Source organism: Mustela nivalis (assembly GCF_964662115.1).
Source record: "Mustela nivalis genome assembly, chromosome: 16".
NCBI lineage: Eukaryota > Metazoa > Chordata > Mammalia > Carnivora > Mustelidae > Mustela > Mustela nivalis.
Window position 1 is genome coordinate 67,253,005 of NC_139035.1, and position 21,700 is coordinate 67,274,704.

The 21,700-nt window shown below is 63.6% G+C and overlaps 1 protein-coding gene across 47 annotated transcripts in view; it reads left to right on the forward strand.

Moving 5' to 3' along the window:
• Nucleotides 1-21,700, forward strand: part of ARHGEF2 (Rho/Rac guanine nucleotide exchange factor 2) — a 38,854-nt gene that overhangs the window by 10,667 nt on the left and 6,487 nt on the right. For 11 of the 47 annotated variants that reach the window (XR_014304065.1, XM_082703360.1, XM_082703349.1 and 8 more), the window contains 15 exons: nt 1,014-1,131; nt 1,719-1,758; nt 3,286-3,379; nt 13,562-13,706; nt 15,784-15,851; nt 16,160-16,223; nt 16,799-16,928; nt 17,151-17,260; nt 17,345-17,491; nt 17,891-18,141; nt 18,286-18,411; nt 18,747-18,864; nt 18,946-19,194; nt 20,621-20,697; nt 21,435-21,604. Coding sequence is in view for 44 of the 47 variants with exons in the window: in XM_082703360.1 (XP_082559486.1) it covers nt 1,014-1,131; nt 1,719-1,758; nt 3,286-3,379; nt 13,562-13,706; nt 15,784-15,851; nt 16,160-16,223; nt 16,799-16,928; nt 17,151-17,260; nt 17,345-17,491; nt 17,891-18,141; nt 18,286-18,411; nt 18,747-18,864; nt 18,946-19,194; nt 20,621-20,697; nt 21,435-21,604 (1,907 nt within the window). In the remaining 3 variants the exon portion in view is untranslated. Of the gene's footprint in view, nt 1-1,013; nt 1,132-1,718; nt 1,759-2,922; nt 3,037-3,285; nt 3,380-6,246; nt 6,318-6,660; nt 6,734-6,808; nt 7,111-9,672; nt 11,688-13,024; nt 13,366-13,561; nt 13,707-15,783; nt 15,852-16,159; nt 16,224-16,798; nt 16,929-17,150; nt 17,261-17,344; nt 17,492-17,890; nt 18,142-18,285; nt 18,412-18,746; nt 18,865-18,945; nt 19,195-20,620; nt 20,698-21,434; nt 21,605-21,700 lie in introns of those variants that run through there. The other 36 variants (XM_082703339.1, XM_082703378.1, XM_082703380.1 and 33 more) reach the window with 19 other exon arrangements.

Sequence of the window (21,700 nt, forward strand, 5' to 3'; positions counted from 1 at the left end):
ATTTACTATTGTTATAAAATATCTTTATTTTTAAGATTTTATTTTTAAGTACTCTGTACACCCAACATGGGGCTCCGAGATCATGACCTGAGCCGGAGGCAGATGCTTCACTGACTGAGTCCCCCAGGCACTCCTAGTTTTACGTATTTTAAACTTTGTATGAATGTAATCATACAGGACATACCTTTTTTGTGTCTTGACTCTTTCCCTTACTGTTGTGCTTGTGAGATTCCCCCTTATTGTTAGGCGAGCTCTAGTGTGTTTCCTTTTCTCTGTTGACAAGTACTTTGATGTGATACACCCGGGTTCCTCCTCCTGTCCATTGGAAAAGGATTTCTGGCTTGTTTCCTGTGGTCTCTATGATACAGGTGATTTGAAATATGTTGAAATTTGCCTTATGACCCGATTCATGACCAGTTTTTATAATGCTTCATGTAGGCTTGAGAAAAACATTTCCTAAGGGTTGGGTGTGTGGTTCATGAATGTTCCTGCTGCCTTTTGTCTTACCCCCAGGCTGTCAGTCATGTCCTTTCCTTTTTATTACCTGCCTGGCCTCTATAGCTTGAGTCTGTCGTGTCTGGAAACACTTTGGGGTACATTTTTTTTCTTTTTATTTATTTGACAGAGATCACAAGTAGGCAGAGAGGCAGGCAGAGAGAGAGGAGGAAGCAGGCTCCCTGCTGAGTGGAAAGCCCGATGCGGGGCTCGATCCCAGTACTCTGGGATCATGACCCGAGCCGAAGGCAGAGGCTTTAACCCACTGAGCCACCTAGGCGCCCCTGGGGTACAATTTTTCTAAGTGATTCTCTGTGCTGGGCTTGAGCTGCAGCAGAGGGCTGAAGGCTAAGTGGCAGGAATGACTTGCCAGGGATTCCCGGTGGAATGTCGTCATGTCGCAGACGTAAGAAGTACAGAGAGGGCGTGGAGGTAGCCTTCTTCGGGAAAGTGGGTGCACGCAGAGCAGGAGTGGGATGAAGCCTGACTTCCTGTGAGCGTTCTCCATGTGATTCTAGGGTCAGAATTGCTGTCATCCGTCTGCCGGCGCTTTGGACCACCCGGCCCCTGGCGTGCTCCCCAAGTCTGTATCCATGAGTGGCATCAGTAGCCTCTTGGGGTGCTCCGATCCGGCTGGTGAGTGGGGGTGGGGAGCGAGGCCGCTCTGGCCCCTTCCCTCTTCGTCTCGCCACCACCCCTCAGGTGCGGCTGGGCGTTCCTGGGTTCCGTTTATCCACACACCCTTGGCAACACCAAAATGCCTCTGTTCCGGTGAGAGATGGGAATTCAGCACTTTGGCATTCTAAGACTATCCTTCCAACAAAGGAGGACATGAGACAGATTGCGGCTCCCCAGCTCCCCCTGTCCCTGGAGAGGGAGGACACTTAGCTGTGATGGACCTTGTCCTCAGGAGGAGACCCTGTGAGCTGGGAGCTGGGGTGAAAGCTCTGTTCTCCCGGTTCCCAGAAGCAGGACTGAGACGTCCGCCTCCGCCCCTGCTCCGCAGAGCCCTCCCTCTCTGCTCCGTTCCCTGGCTCCCTGGCCCCTCCGCTCTGGTCCACTCAGACCCCACCTCCCTCCCTCCTACTGGGCACCAGCCCCCAGGACCCGCAGGAGCACCTGCAGCTTGGGAACCTGACCTGGGTGGAGGGGGCGGGGGAGGCAGCCCCGGTGTCTTTGTCTGGCTTTAGCCTGACACCTCTGGTCTCCTTCTGTGTTGGCAGGGACCTTATGCCAGTCCTCCACCGCTGCCCTCAGCCAAAGGTGAGTTTGGGAGACCTGCAGCCCTTCAAAGGCCTTGCTGGAAGAGGGGTGATGGGCCTGGACCGCGGATGTTGTAACTCCAAGGGTCTCTGCTTCCTGAAACGTTGCTCCCCTTAACATTTTTTTTAAAGATTTTATTTATTTGACAGAGAGCACAAGTAGGCAGAGAGGCAGGCAGAGAGAGAGGAGGGGAAGCAGGCTCCCCGCTGAGCAGAGAGCCCGATGCAGGCTCGATCCCAGGACCCTGGGATCATGACCTGAGCCAAAGGCAGAGGCTTTAACCCACTGAGCCACCCAGGTGTCCCTCCCCTTAACATTAAAAAAAAAAAAGATATTCATTTAGACCAGGTGCATGTGAGTGGTGGGGAGGGGCAGAGGGTGAGGGAGAACCTCAAGCAGACTGTGTGCTGAGTGGGGAGCCCGATGGCGGCCTTGATCTTGTAACCCCGAGATCATGACCTGAGCCAGAATCAAGGGTGGGACATAACCTCTGAGCCACCCAGGCACCCCTCCCCTTAACATTTCTGTTCAAAACCTTCCAAATGCCCCTTTCTCCGAGCCGCCCAAGAATTCGACCTCTTCTCATTCTTCAGCCAAGGAAGGGTTAGAAATTTTCGGCAACTCCACTGGATAGTAAGGCAATTAGGGAAAGAAAAGTTGTACCCATACCCCAGTTGGTCAGAGGAATAAGACAGCAGGACTCGTTTGCTGTTGTCACTGACAGAGTGCTGAGTGGGCAGATGGGCTGCTGGACCATCCCCCGGAGAGACGGTGCTCAAGGACCCCACGGACAGCTTTGGAGGCTCAGATCACGGGCCAGTGGGGAGTGGCTGGGGAGGGCGGGGCTGCAGGCCTAGCTCGGGAATTGCGCTGGAGTCTGGGAAATTTTTGTGGCCATGAAAATCAGCGCATCGAATCAGCACCTGTCTCTTTGGTTCCTGCCACCCAAGCCAGCCGGAGTGGCTTGGCCCCCCAGACAGTGCTGTGGAGCCCGCTGGCTGTGGCCCTTTAAGATGCGGAGCTCTGATCCGTGTCTTGAAGACCTCCGGCTGACACATCCTCCTGGCTCTGGGTTTGGGATTAGCTCATGGGATGGGGCTGATGAAATCCCAGGAAATCCAGTCCTCATTGGCTTCAGGCCCAGAGGCCCTTTCCAGACACACAGAGGGTCGCACAGAGGCGCTTGTGTTTTGAGGGGAGCATGGAGCAGGCGGCTCTGGAGAGCTCTAGGCCAGTGTATCTGTCCCTGGGGAGCCGAGCAAGAGGAGACTGAGTTAGGTAGGAGGGCGGGGGAGGAGCCTGGAGTCCTCCTCACAGATAAAGGGGCCTGGCCACATCTGTCTGCATCTGGGAAGTGGGGGTGGGCTGTGGGGGGTCTGTCTCCAGGCCCTCTAGGCTGTCCTCAGACCTCTAGGCCAAGGTTCCTGCGCTGGCGCCCGTCTGTCAGTCCGGGAGCAGCTGGCTGCTTTCCCAGCTCCGTTTCTCTCTCTTCACCTTTCCTTCACCCCCTGCCCCCCCACCCCATAGCTGTAGCCAACTGGAACGGGGCTCTGGAAGCTGGACAGGCTCCCCTCTGCAGCGCACCCTCAGCTTCCTCCTGGGCATGACCGGAAAGGCCAAGGTAGGAGACGCTGGGGAAGCAGGAGGCCTGGTCCTCCTCACCCCCCATCCGCTCCCCTCCCCAGCTTCCCGGGAGACAGACCTCAGGGCAGGGGTTCGCGCTAGCTGTCCCAGACTCCCTCGCTGTACCCAGGGCATCCGTCAGCTTTCCCGGGATCCCCCCAGGCCTCTGCGCTCCGCGGACAGCTGGAAGAGGGGAAGGGCACAAGCTTCAGAGGCTGAAGGGCGCCCAGCTCCCTCCCTCGAGGCCTCCCGTAGCTACCCCCGGTGGACAGCAGAGATCTGAGCCGTTGGATATAATCATGATCGCAATTACAGCAAGCCTTTTTACTTCTTTGGAGAGTATTAGGGTTTGCAAAGTGCTTTTACACTTATAATTGTATGGTTGGATGCGGCAGCGGAAGGAGTTGAAAGGAGAGACTACTGGGCGGGGGGGCAGCCTGGGGAGTGTACAGTTCTGGGAGCACACGCACGCCCGCATGGTTCTGCCCCTGGGAGGTGCAAGTGTTCTGCCCTCCTGCTTCTTAGCACCGGGCCCTGCGAAGCCCTGGGCTCTGTGAACTGTGGGACCGGGAGCTCTCCTGCTCCTTGAATGCATTTCCACTTCATTTATGGGCAGAATGAGCCACCCCCTTTTCCTCTCCAGCGGTCCGTCCCGTCGACCCCCCCCCCCCCCCCCCGCCCTGCGCCAAGTATGCAAGTACTTTCCAAACTGGGGCTGCTTCTGAGCATTGAGAGAAGCCCCAGCAGAAACACCCTCCTGTGCAGCTCCAAGAGCCATGGGACTCTGACCCAGGAAAGTCGCTGGGCTCCCTGCCCACCTCCCGTCCCTTTCCCCAGTCCAGGCTCGCCCCTCTGCCAGACTCAGGAATGTGTGTGCGCCTCTCAGGGCCTCCCCCCTCCGCTGTCCCTCCCACTTGGGCTTGGGACTGCAGTGAAGCAGGTAAACATGGGGGTGGGGCTGGAGAGAAGGCCAGCAGGGAGAGAGGAAGTGGCTATTCCTTCCTATTTGACTAGAGTCATCATGTGGACAAAACACTTCTCCAGAGGTCATCTCATTTCATTCTTATAACAAAGATAAGAATTTTAATCTCCATTTTGCAGACGAGAGAACTTCAGGGTCCCACAGTTATTAAGGGGCAGAGCTGTGTTGGGGACCCTGGGCTTTGACTCCGCAGGCCTCTGTCAGTGAACCTCCCCTCACCAGCTCCTCCCCTCTCTCCCTTTCCGCCATCTTGGGGTGGATGGCCCCTGGAGTCAGTCAGGCCTCAGTCTTTCTGTCCTGCAATAGACAAGGTCCAGAGCCACGGAAAGAACACACACACTCGTGGGCACCGTGGCTCTCAGGCCTGGGCGTCCCTGGGACTCTGACTGTCCATCTCCTGGCCAACACCAGGACCCTGCCTGGCACGGCCTCCCCACCCATGAAGTGTATGGACCACATTTGTCTATTTATTTTTAAATAAATAAAAGGGGAGGGACGGGGGGACAGAGGAGAGGGAGGGGGAATCTTGAGCACCCTCCGCCCTGAGCGGGGAGCCCAATGCCAGGCTTGATCCCACCACTGGGAGACTGGGAGCCCAGCAGAAACCAAGAGTCGGAGTCTCCACGGACTACACCACCAGGTGCCCTTTAAGATTTTATTTGCAAGAAATCGTTACACCCAGAGTGGGTTTTGAACTCACAACCCCGAGATCAAGCTCTGGGGATGGCCACTTTAAGATTCTGGCCAAAATTAGGGTTGCCTTTCGTTTTAGGGTATCTAAAAAAATAATTTCTGAAAATCTGGGAAGTATCACTGGATAGGAGTGGGATGGGGTGGCTGGAGGGATTGGGATGCAAGTGGGGTGGTTTTGGAAGCGATTCCAGAGTTACAGAGGATGAATATTAAGTCAGGCAGCTGGCCTAGCTCAGCGAAGGTCTAGGTGTGTCTCAAGGTGGACGGGTTTCCTGTACCCACTCCCAAGACCCTGCCACTCATTTCCTAATGGGAAAAGGCAGATAAAGGGCGAGGGGCAGGCTGGGAGGCAAAGCCCACTGGAGATGGGGCAGAGGCAGAAAAAGCTGGAACCTTAGGTCTGCTTCTTTCATGGAGACCTTCAGAGTCTGGGGCCTGAGAAGCTCTCAGACCGCAGGATTCCGGTCCTGGCCTCGCAGTCCGCCCACTGGGTCCCCACACGGCAGCATATGGGCTTTTAAGATACCATCCGTAGCCTGTGGCATTCTCCCACCCCAGGCCTGGGAGAAAAGCTGAGGTCCTGGCCCACCCCTGGTCTCTGGGCCCCTAGTGGGTGGAGCCAGAGGCCTGGATTCTGGCTTCTGGTTGTCTGGTTTTAAATTTAGTACATTCCTCCGCCCTGCCTGCTGATTGCGGGGAGGGTAAGTCTGGGGTTCCAGGCCAGGATGGCTGGTTGGGGGGAGTTCCTAGGGCCTTCCCATGAGGTCTCCCCCACAGGTGCAAGCCTGGAGGAACCAGCCTCTCTGCTGACCCTGGGAAAGTCCTTTTCTGCTAATTTCCATCCAGCCTGGGCTGGGTCGTCCCCTCTCCTCGTTTCTGGCCTTTGCTGTGCACAGATCCTAAACGGTGGAATGGGTGAGGAAGACGGTGATGAAGGAGTTGTGAGGCAGGAGGCCGGCCAGAGGAGCAGTGTGGGGGTGGTGCTGGGGGGGTGAGGAGCCCAACCCGCTCAGCCCCGGTGAGACATGGAGCCCAAAATAGTGGCAGAGGCTAAAATTGGCACCTACAGGAGTGCTGAGTTGGGCTGCGAACCGGCTGCAGCCCGGGCAGGGCGGGGCGGGACGGGGAGCCGCGGGCTCTGGGCTGGGCCTCCCGCCCCTCCTCCCCTCACACCTGCGGGGGGCCAGAACCTGGCCGGATCGCGCGCGCAGGATGCTCCGTCCCAAGGCTCTCCGGAGATGCGGGAGCCTCAGGGACCGAGGTGAACTCTGATGTGGAAGGTTACACTGGGCGGGGGAGGGGGGCTCCCAGCATCGGGAACCCCAGCTAAGGTGGAGGTTGGTTCAGGCTTCCGCCAAGGGTCCCGAAAGAATGCCCCAGGCCACCCCGCCTCTTGCGGGGAGCCGGGCCAGACCCCAACTGCCCCCGGCCGGGGGCGGGCCGGTGTCTAGTCCGCCGGCTCCCGCCTGAGTGACAGCGGAGGGAAGCGGGGTTAGACACGGAAGGACTTTCCCGGCCTCGGGGCACCCACGGGGAAGGGGGCGGGGCCGTGGGCGGGGCCGGCCCGGGGGAGGGGCCGGCCCGGGGGCGGGGCCGGGGCCGGGAGCCGCGCGGGGCCGGGCGGGGCGGGGGGCTGGCGGGAGAGCTCTCGGGCGCGCACCCTCGCCTCCACGCCCGGTAAAGACCAGCCTTTCGCTTCCCCCGGCTTTCCCCGCCCTCCCCCTGCCCTGCCCCCAGCGGCGAGCGGGGCCTGGCGGCGCGGGCGGCGCGGGCGGCGGGGCTCCCTGCAGAGCGCGCGGGGCTCCGGGGCCGAGGTCTGCGCGGGCAGGGCGCGCGGGGCCGGCGGGGCGGCGGGCGGGCGGGCGGGCGGCGGGGCGAGCGGCGGCCCCCGCCCCCGGCCCGCGGGCAGGCTCGCGTTTGAGGAACTGCGCGGGGCCGCGCGCGCGAGCCGCCTTCCTGTCCCGGGACCGCCCGCCGCCGCCGCCCCGACCATGTCTCGGATCGAGTCGCTCACTCGCGCGCGCACCGAGCGGAGCCGGGAGCTGGCGAGCAAGGTGGGCTCGGGGCGGCCGGGCCGGGGTGGGGGGTTGGGGGGCCGCCGGGGCCCCGGGGGGGGGGCGCACCGATCGCGCCGCGTCGCGCCCCCCACCCCCACCCCCACCCCCGGCCCGGCCGCCCGGGAAGAAAGTTGCTCGGGCAGGGGCCGGGCGGGAGGGGGGGAGGCGCGCGCGTGGTCGGGCGGGCGCCCCTCGGCCCCGGAGCCCCGCGTCCCGCGGTCGCCGGCGTGGTCGGCCCCCTTTGTCCCCGCCATCCGGCGCAGGGCCCGGGAGGCCCGGTTTCCCGGTTCCTCCCCGCCTGCCCCGCCGTCGCCCCCCCCCGCGAGACAAAAGTCAGCTCCCCCCCCCCCCGCAAATGGACTTTCCAGCTGTGATTCACTTCTCCCCGCGGGTGGGCGGGCGGCTGGGGTCGGGACGCCGAGGGACCGCTCACTTCCTCCCCGAGCCGTCACCCTCAGCCGCCGGGAGCAGAGGTCTTTGTGTCGCTGGGACCCTTTTCCTCCGCCCTTGCGGCCCTGAGCACACCTGCTTCTGGAACAGGGGGTCTCAGGTCCCCGTCCCTGTCTGGCCAGCCCGCTTCCGAGCCCCAGTTCTCCCGGCCCTGAAACCGCGCCCGCGGCACTTTGCCTCCGACCCGCCTCCTCTCCCCTCTCCTGTCTTCTCTTGGGACCCATTCACCTACCACCACTTCAGAGCCTGGGCTGCAGTTATCCTTGGCCCGCACTCCTCCCCAAGTGTCCTGTATTCCTTCTGTGTACCCTGGCTCTCCCTCAAAGGCCATGACCTCTGCACACCCCAGACCCCAGGAAGTGAGATGGAGATGAGAAAGTTAGAGCTGGGAGCGCTGGCCCGAGGGCGGGGCCCCTCCCAGCTGCCCGGACCAGCACACTGTACCCATTATCAGGAGGGCCAGGACCCCGCCAATGGCTGGTTTAATCTCCAGCCTCCCTCTGACCCCGGTGTCCTGCCCCGGGTCCCAGTCTGTGCTTGTCACCAGCGCTGTTCTCTGGGAAAGGGGGCAGTACCCTTTGGGAGCCCAGGAAGATGGTGGAATGCCCTCCCCACACCTCCCTCCTAGCTCCTAGCCTGGCTGCCTGTCTTGAGGCTGAGTTAGGAGGGGTTCCATCCTGGAACTTCTCCTTCAGGGGCTGGGATGAGCTTCTGCCAACAGGAAAGCAACCCGGGATTTGAGTAGGGCCTAAGACAGGAAGTGAGCTGGAGCAGGGGTGGCCGTTAGGCTCAGGCTCCACTCCTCTCACCCCTGCCCGGGCCAGGCCCCAGCCCTGAAAGTCTGTTTATTTTTCTGCCGTTGGAGCTGAGACCCTGGAGTAGAGCCAGTGGGGGCAGAGAGGTTTTTTGAAGCCACGGAAATTTGGTTCCACCCTAAAAAGGAAAGCCAAGAGGGAGCCGTGGGGGGCAGACCTGGAGAAGGGCTCTGAGGGTAGACACTGGGGTCTTTTTTCATGGGGAGGAGCTGGGCGGCCAGATACCTGGGTCCTCATGTCTTTTTGGTGATGTGGGGACCAGGACTCCCGAAGCTTGAAGCTTGGCTCGTTCTGTCCTGGGGCCGGCCCTGGTTTGGGGAGTGGGGGGTTGGGGGGACCGAGTGGGAGGATCTGAGGGCAAAGCCCCGCTGGAGGAGGCTGGAGGAGGGCGGCTGTCGGTTTGGGCTGGTCGGAAGGGGAGGGCCGCCTCCGGAAAGCTGTGGTTACAGAGGGGGAGTTGGTGCTTGGCCAACAAACCCTGGATCCCCTCCCCCTCCCCCAGCACACCAGCTGTCTCCTTGCTTTTTATACTGTGGTGGGAAGTGGAGGGGAGCCTGTTGGAAATGAGATCGTTTGAGGAAGATGGTCTCCCCTGGTACCTATTTGGAAGGATGGGTTAGACCAAGCCCTGAGCCCACACCCCTGCCCCTTTCCTTGCCTGACACCCTGGAGCCTCCTTAGAGAAGGAGAAATTGGGCGGGAGTGTACCCCCTCCCCCCACCCTCACCAAGGCGGACTGTGCGGCCCCTCCCCACGCTTCTGTCTTGTCACCCCTTCCTCTCCGCTCCTCATCCTCTCTGCTCTGCTTCCCACCTTCCCGGGCCCAAACCCCATAGGCGCCTTTCCCCCTGCTCTTCAGCTCCTCCGCCAAATCCTAACCTTCTTATCTCCCAGAACAAAGGGTCCTTTCCTGTCGAGGAGTGCGCAGGGGCCCCCAGGATGGTCCGGGAGGCTGGGGTCCCCGTGGAGTCTCCAGGACCCCAGCACTGGAGCGTGCGGGGCAGGTGGGGTGGGAGAGAGGAAGAGGCGCTTTCTTTGTTCTGAGTGAGGAGAGGTGGCTGGCTTTGTGTGCGGGACCGGCTGGGAGAGGCGCCCGCAGCCAGGGGGAGGGGGGGGTGAGCAGGGAGGGGCTGGCAGTTTTGCCAGAAAGTTTGGCAGGAATTGGGGGTCCCTCGGAGGTTGTAGCTTGTAGGGGCACAGGAAGAGGTACTGGAGGTCATGGCGTTCGGGACAGAGCCGGGGGTGGGGCAAGTTCCAGAGTGCCGCAGGTGGGGGGGTTACTGTGTGGGGAGAAGGCTCCCCCCACCCCCCAGCAGAGGGCTGAGACAGGGACCTGAGCTCAGGCCTGGCTTCCCTGGGACCGACCTTGGATGGGGGAGGGGACAGGTGTGAATGTGTGACTCCCATGCGTGCCTGGGACCTGTGTGTCGGGCGCTGTGTCTGTCTGTCCCCAGACGCTCCGGGTTACTGTTTCAAGCGGTGGTCACCAGATTTAGGGGCTCCTGCTTTCTGGAAGTAGTTCCGTTTTGAGTTCCTGTCTCCGGTGTGAGGGCCGGCCGGAGCCTGAGCGGGCAGACTGGTCAGGGCGCCTGGAGCCCGTGAGAGGAACGGCCGGAGGAGCTGGCCGGACCCTTCTGGTTTGTTTGTGTCTCCGGGGGCGGCGGTGTGGGCGGCCGCTGCCCCCTCCCGAGTCAGCCGCCTGCCCTGTGCCAGGAGGGCAGGGAGGCCTGGCGGCCATTGTTTGCCGGCACAAGCGCCGTCTGTTCGCCTCCCCCCCCCTCCGCCTCTCTCTCCTGACCCGACAGGTGTGGCCGGGCAGGGGGCGGGCTGGGGGCCAGGAGGCCTGGGTCTCCGCTCCCGTAGCCCGGGGCGCCCCTCTGGTGCTTGGGCCGTGCTCCTGCCGCGTTGTCTGGGGCTCCTCCTCGCTCATCCAGCGAGTGTTTAGGAAGCGCCTTTGTGCGCTCCGCGGGGCTTTTCCTCTCGTTTCTGGCTTTGGCGCTCGCGCCTCCGTTGGGCCCCCTTCTCCCCGGCCGCTGCCGTCGCCTTGTTCCTGGAAGCCGGTGCAGAGCAGAGCCCGGCTGAGGCTGTCCTGAGCCCGGGGACCCCCTTGTCTCCCCAGTTCCCGGCCCTGAGCTCCTCCCCAGGACTCAGGGCCCTTCTGGGCGCCCCGGCTGGTCGGGGCTGGGCCGCAGGTGACAAATCCCAGTGCAGCCCCAGTGCACCCCAGCAGGAGCGCAGAGGCCTCTCCATCTTGGGGAAGGGGCAGAGGGATCACGGGTTACTCTGAGCCCCGTGAGCCGAGGCCGTGGTGTGTTCGCCCCTGGCGGAGGAGCGGGCCCCGCAGAGCGCCTGGGCCTTGCTGCGATGGGCGTGGGCCCTCAGGGTGAGCTCTGGTGTCCCTGCTGCCCACCTGGGAGCTCCGGCGTCGCCTTCTTCACGTCTGTCACACGGGAGGCGGAGTGCCGCTGTCCCGGAGCTACAGGGCCCTCGGCGCCCGAATTTCTCTGCCCGCCCAGCGTGACCAAGATCTAGAAGGACAATGGAGGGAAGCCTTGGGTTGGCCTCTTCTGGCCTCCAGAGGAAACCCCGCAGGGCCTAAGCTCGAAGGAAGCAGAGGAGCGAGATGGGGAGACGGGGTGGGTTTTAATGGCCCAGGGCGAGGGTGCTGCCGGGTCCCGTGTCCCCCGTCCATCTGTCTTCCCACCCATCTGTCCTTCCCTTCAAGCGCCATTGACTGCCTGCCGTATGGGCTGCGGGCCAGGGGCTTGGAGCGACCTCCTCACGGCCTCCGGGGCTGGACGCTGGCCGGGCAGCAAGGGGCTCGGAGTGCGGGGGGTGGCCAGGGGGGCTTGGCCATCATAGCCCGTGTCTCACTGCACAGCTGGGCGTGGAGCTGAAGGGCTGTGTCCGGCGGGTCGGCGGGTAGAGAGGAGACCGGTGGGACCATCTTAATGCCTGGAAGACAGTAGAACAGAACCAAACAGAGCAAGCAAAGCCCACTCACTGCATCTCGGGAGCAGCCCCCCCCCCCGCCCCCGGGGCCAGCCCTGTGTCCTTCCACCCTCCCAGCCGGGTGCTGGGCAGCCGCACTGCCCAGGACAATAGTGCTAGGCAGTGCCAGGGCCGGGCAGCAGCTGAGCTGGGATGTGCCTCGGGGTCCCTCGGAGAGAGGCTGAGTGTGGGGAGCAGGGGAGGCTGGGCCCAGAGCACCAGGGTCCTCTGGGGCCATCCATGCCAGGGAGGGAAGGGCCTGGGGTACTCCGTGCTCTGGCCCCTGTCCCCTCCCTCCTCCTCTCGCCTCTTTCCCAGGTGAGTCTCCAGGAGGCCCAAGGGCAGAGGCCGGAGGGCAGAGGGCGTGGGAATGGGGACCTGGGGCAGCCAGGGCCGATCCCCAGCACCCCCTTCTGGGGTTCAGCCCGACCCAGATGTGTTCTCCTGCATGTGGGCTGGGTGCGCTGCTTTCCGTGCAGACGCACTGACTGCTCCGTCATTTGTGTCCTAGAGAAGCCTGGAGGTGCTAGACAGGAGAGACCGTGGGACCTGGTCATTGAGGTCCCATGTCATTCAGAGGAGGATTTGATCTTCCAAGGAGCTATAATCTGGAGCAAAACAGATGGAAGTTAGGCCAGAGGGAGAATTTTCTAGTCTGATAGGTGCTGGAGTGGGACGGAAGCCTCCAGGGTTGGGGGCTGGTGCTGGAAGGCCGGGCTTCCCTAACCTGTCTTGGGGGAGGGGAAGGGGGAGAGAGGGGCGGCCTGGGCTGTAGTGAAGCCACTGGGGGAGGAGGTGAGAAGGGGAAGGCTGAGGGGAGCGGAGGCGACTAGGAAATAGGAAGAGGAGGAGGAGGGGAGAACTAGGTGATGCAAGTGAGGAGAGACATGCAGACCCCCAGGCTCTGCCTCTCAGCAGATGGAGCCAGGGGAGAGGGGACCCCGGCCCGGAGACCTCAGGGCACTGTGGCCCAGTGCCCTCCGGGCCCCTACCCTGTTGACTCAGCTCCTGCACACTTCCCCTTTCTGCCCGGAGCGCAGAGAGCCCTGCAGAGAGCCGCCCTCGCCCGCCCCGGTGTGTTTCCCTGACAGCCTCTCCGCTGCTCTGGGGTGGGAGCCAAGTTGGGCACAAGCCTAGGGCTCTCGCAGGGCCCCAGCCAGTGTCCCCCAGCCTGGGGCGCCTGCTCTCAGGTCAGCCACCTGGACCCCACTCCGTTCCTGGGAAGCTCAAAAGTCTTGGGAGCAGGGAGTGTTCTTGACAGCCCAGTGCTGTTCACTGCCCTGGGGGGTGGGGACATCAGGGGTCCGAGGTGACCAGGTCCCGGAATAATAGGTGGGAAGAAAGGCGTCCCACACAGCCTCCTGGGGACAGAGAAGGGGTAAATGACTTGACCTGCCACTGCTGGGGCAGTCGGGGTGGGGACCCCGGCCTCTCTGGGCCTGAAGAAGGGTGTAGCAGGCAGAGGGCAGAGGCCAGAAAGGACTGCGGTGGGAGCCTGGTGAGCAGTGGGAGCAGAAGGGGGAGGTCGGTTTCCGAGGGGAGCAGAAGGAATAAAAGTCAGACTTCCTGCCGGAAGGAAGGAGACCCGTGGGCTGCGTTTCCTTCCTCAAAGAGCCCAGAGCCAGGCTCCGGCCTGGGGGCCCCAGTGGTTTGGGGTCCAGCCTCGGGGGTGGGGGCGGCCACAGAGGCTCTGGAGGGGCTCCCCCCCCCACCCTGCTGTGGCGGAGGAGCCCGCAGCTCCAGCCCCCGTTGTCATGGTTATCAGAGCAGCCAACTCCCCTAGATCGGGAGCGCTGGTGAGCTGGCACCCTCTGCTTGGCCCGCTCTCCCCTGCTCTCTGCGCATCTCCCCCAGCTCGGAGGAGAGCGCGCCTCGCACCGCAGCAGCCGGGGGCGCTCTGAGAGGTACAGGGGGAGGTGCAGGAGGACGCGGGCCTCCGAGCCGAGCCGCTGGGGCCATGAGCGGCCACAGGAGGCAGCCTAGCCGCCGGGGCCAGGTAGGTTGGGGGTGGCTGGGCCCCTCAGGGCCGGCCCGGGCCCTCCCAGATGGTCGGCGGCCTCTGGTGCCCTGCGGCGGGCCCTTCTTGGGGAAGTGGTGTCTTTGCAGCATCGCTCCCTGGTCTCTGCCCTCCGCCCGTCTCTGGGCGCCTGGTGCCATCAGCCTCACTGCCTGTCTCTCTGCCCCTTGCACAGGCCCGGGAGAAGGAGAAGATGAAGGAAGCCAAGGACGCCCGCTACACCAACGGGCATCTCTTCACCACCATCTCCGTCTCGGGCATGACCATGTGCTATGCCTGTAACAAGAGCATCACGGCCAAGGAGGCCCTCATCTGCCCCAGTAAGTTGCCTGGATCTGACTCACTGCCCGCTGACCCTCACCTTGCGCTCTGTCCTTTCTGTCCTGGATCCGTAGGGTCACTCTCTCGGAGCCCCAGTGGGGCCCTGGGCCGCATGCCTGACCCCTCGCCCCCCCCCCCCGCCTCCCTCCGCGGGGTACAAGCAGGGCTGTGGGAGTTGGGAGAGGGGAGGCTGGGGGGGCCGTCCTTGCAGCTGTTGTCCACTGGGCGTCCCCCCCGGTGTCCCCTGGCTCTCCGAGCAGCTGCTGAGGGTTAGGGGAACTGCTTGGAGAAGGATCAGGAATGTCCTGCTGTGTGGGGAGCTGGGCAGAGTGGGGGCTGGGGGGTGGGGAGGTGGCTGGCCACAGTCTTGCACCTGCTTCTGCCTGTCTTCCGGGGCAGATCTGCAAGGTCAGGACTCGGGGGTCCCCTTTCCCCTCCCTTTCTCTTGGCTGGGTGGAGCCCTGCAGTCTGAAGTAGAGGACAGGGTCAGGGCCCCGTGTCTCAGATTTCCAGCACGACCAGATAGAGCGTGAGAAAGGGAAAGCAGCAGGAGAGTGTGTGTTGGGGGATAGAGGTCAGAACTCCCAACCTTCGCCCGCATCTGAGGCAGTCCGGGGCACTCGTCCTTCCCCAGGGTGCCGGGATGCCTGCACAGAAGGCTCCTTCCCCCCTAGTTTAAGGCCCAGCTGCCTCTGGCCGGGGCACTGCCGGGTCTCCAAGCTGCTGATGGCAGGCCTGGGGCTCCAGCTCTCGGTCCCTGTGCAGCTGGAGAGCCGTCTCGGAGTTAGGAGGTTGAGCAGGGAACCCCCAGTCCCGATCCCCCGAGACCTGACAGAGTTCCCCATCGGGAAGCTTGTTGCCAGGGGAACCGGGGAAGCAGGCGGCAAGCGCTATTTTGAGAGCAGGTGGAAAGCGGAGGTTTGATCCAGAGACACTGGGTGCTGGGGTAGAAGAAGGGAGCTCTCGGGGAGTGGGGCAGCCCCAGCCCCTCCTGCCCTGCCCCCACCCCACCCCGCTTGCCCTGTATTTGTGGAAGTGAGCCTGCTGCTGGGTATTGTCTGCGGGAGCCACAGTTTCCTGTGTTGTTGGACACGGCAGAGGGAGCAGGAGAGGGCAGAGGCACGCTGGGGACAGGGGCAGCCAGCGGTCCCACTGCCAGGGCCCAGCCACGTTTCCTCTCCTGCCCCATGGCAGACAGAGTGTGGGGACCGTGGGTTCCCTGGGCCTGGACGTGGGGGGAAGGTGGGGGTCAGAGAGGAACCATGGGGAAGGGGGCTGGCTCTGGGGGGGGCGGGACAGGGTCTGTCCCCGCCCTGGCACGGGGGGGGGGGGCGAGACAGGGTCTGTCCCCGCTCTGACACCCGGGGGGGGCGAGACAGGGTCTGTCCCCGCCCTGGCACCGGGGGGGGGGGGGTGAGACAGGGTCTGTCCCCGCTCTGACACCGGGGCCAGCAGCCTGTGAATTGCTTGGGCCTGGCCACGGTTCATGGGCACACGCGGGGCACAGTAGCAGCGGCCTGGCCTCGGAACACAACCAGGCCGGGGTTTCAGTCCTGACTGTGCCACTGGCTGCCTGAGCTCTGGCTGGGGGCTCTGACCTCTCCGGGTGGCGGGCCCCTCTCTGTGAAATGACGATCCTTGACTCTCCCCCAAAGGGTTGTTAGGATCAAGTAAACATGGGCCACGTGCTGGGAGCTCTGGGGGTGCGAGCCGCCCCCTGCCCCTGGCCCCCACCCCAGCTGCTCCGTGCCTGGTTCTGTCCCGTGGGCGTCCGCTCCCATCTGTCACTCTCAGCCACCCCTGTGCTCCTTGAGCTCGTCTCTGGCAGCCAGAACCCCTTCTTCCCTCCTGGGCCACCCTGCAGGTCACCTTTGGGTCGGGGTGGCCCCCTGGGCCGCTCGCCTGCTTTCCTGCTGGAAGGAAGGGGGAAGAGGAGGTGTGGGGAGCGTCGGGTCACTGGAAGGCTGGGGCATCCACAACTGTGTGGCTGGGAGCAGTGGGGGGAGGGAGCCAGGTGTCTGGATGCAGGCATGCGCCCCTTGGGCCGCCCCTCACCCTCTCTGCCCCGCCCCCCAGCCTGCAATGTGACTATCCACAACCGCTGTAAAGACACGCTCGCCAACTGCACCAAGGTCAAACAGAAGGTGAGCTGGAGGGCCGCGGGCTGGGGAGAGGGTCGTGTGCCCGCCCTTTCTGTTCACTCCTCCCCTGTGCTCACCGCGGGGCAGCCCGCACCCTGCGCTCCAGGCCTTGGGCCCCGCGTGGCCAGCCTGCTGCTCTGGACGCAGCCCTGGCGCTGGGCTCGGTGTCCCTCATGCCCGGGATCACTGTGCCCCGTGGGGCCAGCACCCAGCTCCTGCCCCCCACCTCCACCAGCTCCACCCCCACCTCCTGTGGGGGTGACCCTTGGTGACAGCTGTCCCCCGTGTCTCTCTTTCACTCTGTCCCACAGCAACAGAAAGCCGCCCTGTTGAAGAACAACACTGCCTTGCAGTCTGTCTCCCTTCGCAGTAAGAGTGAGTCGTGGGGGCACACAGGACACCCCGTGCAGAATCCCCCTCCATGGGACCCCAGGCCTCTCTCAGCCTGCAGGCTTTGCTGCCCCCCACAGTCATTCCCCGGGCGGTACCCTCCTCCCCTCGGTTGGACGTGGGCGGTGGCCCAGTAGGGATGTCTAGCCTCTCAGGCTGAGGGACAGGGCAGGAGTCTCATGGGGGGGGGGGGAGGCTCAGGTTGGCTGGTTGTCTTAGCACAGGTCGCGCACTCGGGAGCGTTGCTGGGGGCCGCCCAGCGCCAGTCAGACAACTGGTGCCACAGAAAGAGCAGGGTCCGGTCCCTGCTCCGCTGAGCGCCCCTGGACGAGTCCCCTGACCTCGTGAGCCTCAGTGTGCTTGTAGGCTTCTTTCGGGGACGAGATGAGCCAGGACATACGTTAGGAATAGTGCCCAGGTGTCCCCCAACCTTTCCCGGACTGGGGCCCGGGCTGGGGATGGGGTGGCGGAGGAGGCCTCATTTCTAGTCCACGAACCTGGGAGACCCGGATTCCGGGAAGCAGCAGTGATGACGTTCGGCTGCTCCTGTCCCCCTGCAGCTACCCCCCGGGAGCGGCCGAGCTCTGCCATTTACCCCTCGGACAGCTTCCGGCAATCCCTGCTCGGTTCCCGCCGCGGCCGCTCCTCCTTGTCGCTGGCCAAGAGTGTCTCTACCACCAACATCGCTGGGTACGCCCCTGCTTGGGGAAGGGACAGCCGGGCGGGGGCGTGGAGGGTGGAAGTGGGGACCTGGAGGCCTGCAAGGGCGGTCCCTCCCGGCCCTGAGCTCAGGGCCATAGACCAGGAAGGAGGACTCCGGGTGCCTTCCCCTCAGACCCCAGCCCCGGTTCCCCATCTGGGGAGGAGGGCTCCGTCCCCCGAGTCGGGGTGACGTAGACCCTGTCCCCTCAGACACTTCAACGAAGAGTCCCCCCTGGGGCTGCGGCGGATCCTGTCCCAGTCCACGGACTCCCTCAACATGCGGAACCGGACCCTGTCCGTGGAGTCCCTCATTGACGAAGGTGACAGCCGGCCCGGGGAAGGCCTGCGGGGGGCGGGGCCCAGCGAGGGGGGTCGGGCTCAGCGTGGGCCCTGCTGACGTCCAGGTGCAGAGGTGATCTACAGCGAGCTGATGAGTGACTTTGAGACAGACGAGAGGGACTTCGCAGCCGACTCGTGGAGCTTGGCCGTGGACAGCGGCTTCCTGCAGCAGCAGAAGAAGGAGGTGATGAAGCAGCAGGACGTCATCTACGGTGAGCCCAGGCCGCCAGGCTCCTCTCGCTGACCAGGGCTTGTCCATGACCTTCCTCCAGCTGGTGGTCCCCCCCAGGGGCCTGTTAGCCCACAGCCCCCCGACCCTTGCCTCCAGCCCCGCATTGCCTTTGGGGGCTCTGGGTCTCCCAGGCCCCATCTTTACTCCTTCCTTCGAGCCGGTTCTCCTCCTTTGCCCTCGTCCAGTGCCAACCCTGGCGCCACGCTGGGGACCCGTGGCTCTTGCCCCAAACAGCTTACAGCCTGAGATGGCATGCCAGTGCGGAATGTCACCGTGGAGGGGGCCTGGGAAACCTCCCACCAGGCCTGCGGTCCCCAGCCTGGGCCCTGCCCGTGCGGCCTGGCCTAGGTGCGGGGTCCGATGAGTCGTCGCCCCGCAGAGCTCATCCAGACGGAGCTGCACCACGTGCGGACGCTGAAGATCATGACACGGCTGTTCCGCGCGGGCATGCTGGAGGAGCTGCAGCTCGAGCCCGGCGTGGTGCAGGGGCTGTTCCCCTGCGTGGACGAGCTCAGCGACATCCACACGCGCTTCCTCAGCCAGTTGCTGGAACGCCGCCGCCAGTCCCTGTGCCCCGGCAGCACCCGCAACTTCGTCATCCACCGCTTGGGTGACCTGCTCATCAACCAGGTGGGCAGGGCCGCCGCCGCCGGGCGCCAGCGGGCGGGAGGCCGGAGCAAGGCTGGGGACTAGGCCAGGGACTAGGCCAGGGACTAGGCCATGGCTTTGTGGGACCCGCTGAGCTGGCCTGCCCCCCCCGCCCCTGCCCTCTAGTTCTCAGGTCCCAGCGCCGAGCAGATGCGGAAGACCTACTCGGAGTTCTGCAGCCGCCACACCAAGGCCTTAAAGCTCTATAAGGAGCTGTGCGCGCGCGACAAGCGGTTCCAGCAGTTCATCCGGGTGAGCGGACCTGGCGCTGCCAGCCGACCCCATGGCCCGAACCCTGCCTGCCCATTCTGGGGGCCATGGCGCGCTGCTGCTGGCTCAGCTGGTTCCCACCAGCCCCTGTGGCGTGTGTCAGCGATAACCCCCTCCTCCGCCAGCGATAATCCCTGTTCACTCCTTGGTCTGGTTGGTCCTCATCCTCAACCCAGGGGGTGCGCTCCCCATTCCCAGGCACAGTCACCTAAGGCCATGGGAGGGCACCGGTGCTTGGGTTCCAAGGGCTCCAAGGGCATGTTCTTGGACCCCCTCCCCGCGCGCACCAGCCCTGAGCCCCGCCTGTGCCCTTGCAGAAGGTGACGCGGTCCGCGGTGCTGAAGCGGCATGGGGTGCAGGAGTGCATCCTGCTGGTGACCCAGCGCGTCACCAAGTACCCGGTGCTCATCAGCCGCATCCTGCAGCACTCCCACGGTGAGGGCGGGGCGCTCCCGGTGACCCAGGTCGGGGCGGGAGGGGCTCCGACTGGCTGCCCCTCATGCTGCCCCCGCGCAGGGCCCGAGGAGGAACGCCAGGACCTGACCACGGCCCTGGGGCTGGTGAAGGAGCTGCTGTCCAACGTGGACCAGGATGTGCACGAGCTGGAGAAGGGGGCCCGCCTGCAGGAGATCTACCACCGCATGGACCCGCGGGCGCAGGCCCCGGTGCCCGGCAAGGGCCCGTTCGGCCGGGAGGAGCTCCTGCGACGCAGGCTCATCCACGACGGCTGCCTCCTGTGGAAGACGGCGACCGGCCGCTTCAAAGGTGAGTGCGTGGCGAGCGGAGGCCCCGTGGCGTGTGGGGAGGGAGGGGCCTCCAGCCTGTGCCACTTGTCTGCGCAGGGGGGCATCTGGGGGGATGCGGTCTGGGGGCTGGCAGCGAAGTCCAGATCCCGTATTTCCGCCGTGGGCCACACGTGCCCGGAGATGGGCCAGGATGGACCCCTGCGTGCCCGGAGAGCTACCGGTTTGACGAGGACAGAGAATCTCCCCGATGGGGGTGGGGGTGGGGCGAGAGTGGGGCGCCTAGCAGGGCTCCTGAACGGGCCTCGGGGAGACAGCCAGGAAAGCCCGGGCAGGAAGCTGAGCCGGAGGAGTCCAGGAGGGACGGAGCAGACAGAGCAGAGGGGACTGGGGTGGGGCGGGGGCCGCAGTTTCCCATCCTCGCTCCCCAGACCCGCTGGCCGCGGCCTTCCCACCTAGAGCAAGGCCAAGAGAGCAGCAGGCCTGGGCTTGGGGTGTGAGCCGGCCTGAGCCCCGTCCGCTGCCGCGGAATCCCTTCTCCACGGGCTGGGGGACGGCAGTGCTGACGGTCCCTTCCTTCCTCCCTGTTTCTCTCTTTCCCATCCCTCCCACGCAGCAGCTAAGAATATAAACCGCGGGGTTAAAAATAGCAAGGCTGGAGAGCTTTATTTCTGAAGCATTTAGCAAAAGCCCTCCCCTCTGTGTGCCCACAGTTTAGTAAGCTCTCCAAGGACAGCGGGAGAGCATGTGCTCTCTTGACCGTGACCTCTGAGTTCTAGGGACTTGCCCTTTAGTGGCCCCCCCGCCCCGCACCAGTGCTCAGGTGGGGGCCTCAGGATCGGCGCGGCAGGAGGACGGGGCAGAGGAGGGCGGAGGAGGCGGCTGTGGGGTCCAGGGAGCTGGGGTCACTGCTGCGGGAGGGAGGCATGAGAAGCCCCATCCGCTTCGGGCCGAGGGATTTCAGGGAGCGCAGCTGGAAAGCTCTGCCGTTAGCTGTGAGGTGGGGAAGCCCCTCCTGCTCCGGGAATGCTTTGGACCCTCACAAAAATTCTGCACCCCCTCACCCGAAAAGATACCTGTGCGTGTCGTATTCCTGAGTAAAAATACACCACCTCGGGAGGTTTGCAGAGCCTCCGTGGCCTGGCGGGGGACTCGCTTGGGGTCTCTAGTCCCCCCAGGTGAGCCAACCAGCCTCGGCTGGGTGAAGACGGTTTTCCTCCGATGCCCTGGTGACCCCTTCCCGGCTCCTCGAGCCCAGATGCTCTTCAAGCTCATCGGAAGGGCACATTTCCCCCTGGCGCCCCTGAGCTGGAAGGACGGGCAGGCGGGAGCTGCAGAGGGAGGACGAAGCCGTCCAAGGGGGGAGAGGCCGGGAAGAGAGTCGTCGGGCCCCTGAGGAGGCGGCTAGCTGCTGCCCCGGCCTCTGACGCGGCCCGCCCTCCCTTCAGACGTCCTGATGCTGCTGATGACGGATGTGCTGCTGTTCCTGCAGGAGAAGGACCAGAAGTACATTTTTCCCGCCCTGGTGAGCTCTTCTTCCCCCTCTCTCGCCACACACAGGGCTCACAGGCCCTTCTTCCTTTCCTACCCAGGCCGGAATCCCCTGGAGCCCAACAGTCAGGATTGTAATTATTACTACAGTATCGTGAGGAGTAAAAACAGCTAATACTGTGCACGGACACTTACGTGCTATGGGGAAGGTCCGGCATGATCCCTTTTTCGTAGACAAGGAAAGTAAACCTTAAAGGTGTTTGGGTTTTTTTTTCCCCCAGTTTATTTGTTTATTTATGTTATTATTATTATTTTTAAAGACTTCATTTATTCATTTGGGAGAGAGAGATCAAGAGCAGGGGGAGCAGCAGAGGCAGAGGGAGAAGCTGACTCCCTGCTGGGCAGGGAACGGGATGCAGGGCTTGATCTCAGGACCCTAGATCATGACCTGAGCTGAAGGCAAATGCTTAAATGACTGAGCCACCCAGGGGCCCCTGAGTTTATTTATTTTTTAGTAATCTCTACCCCCAACGTGGGGCTTGAACCCACAACCCCAAGATCAAGAGTCACACAGTCCCCCGCCTGAGCTGGCCGGGCGCCCCAATAAACCTTAATGTCAGTGAATCTGTCAGAGGTTACGGGTGCTCCCAAGTGCCCTCTGGCCGTGCCAGAGCTGGGGGGCTCTGGAGTCCCTCAGGTACTGCAGAAAGACCGAAGACCAGAGACCCCAGGTCAGGTTCCCGGGCTGAGTCCTTCCTTTCTGACCCGCAGGACAAGCCCTCCGTGGTATCGCTGCAGAATCTGATTGTGCGGGACATTGCCAACCAGGAGAAAGGGATGTTCCTGATCAGCGCCGCGCCCCCTGAGATGTACGAGGTCCACACGGCGTCCCGGGATGACCGGAGCACCTGGATCCGCGTCATTCAGCAGAGCGTGCGCGTGTGAGTGTGTGCGTGGCCTCCAGGATTCCGCCGCTTCGGGCCCTGCCACAGCACTCCCTGGGGGAGAACCCAGGGTTCAGAGGGGGAGGAACACGG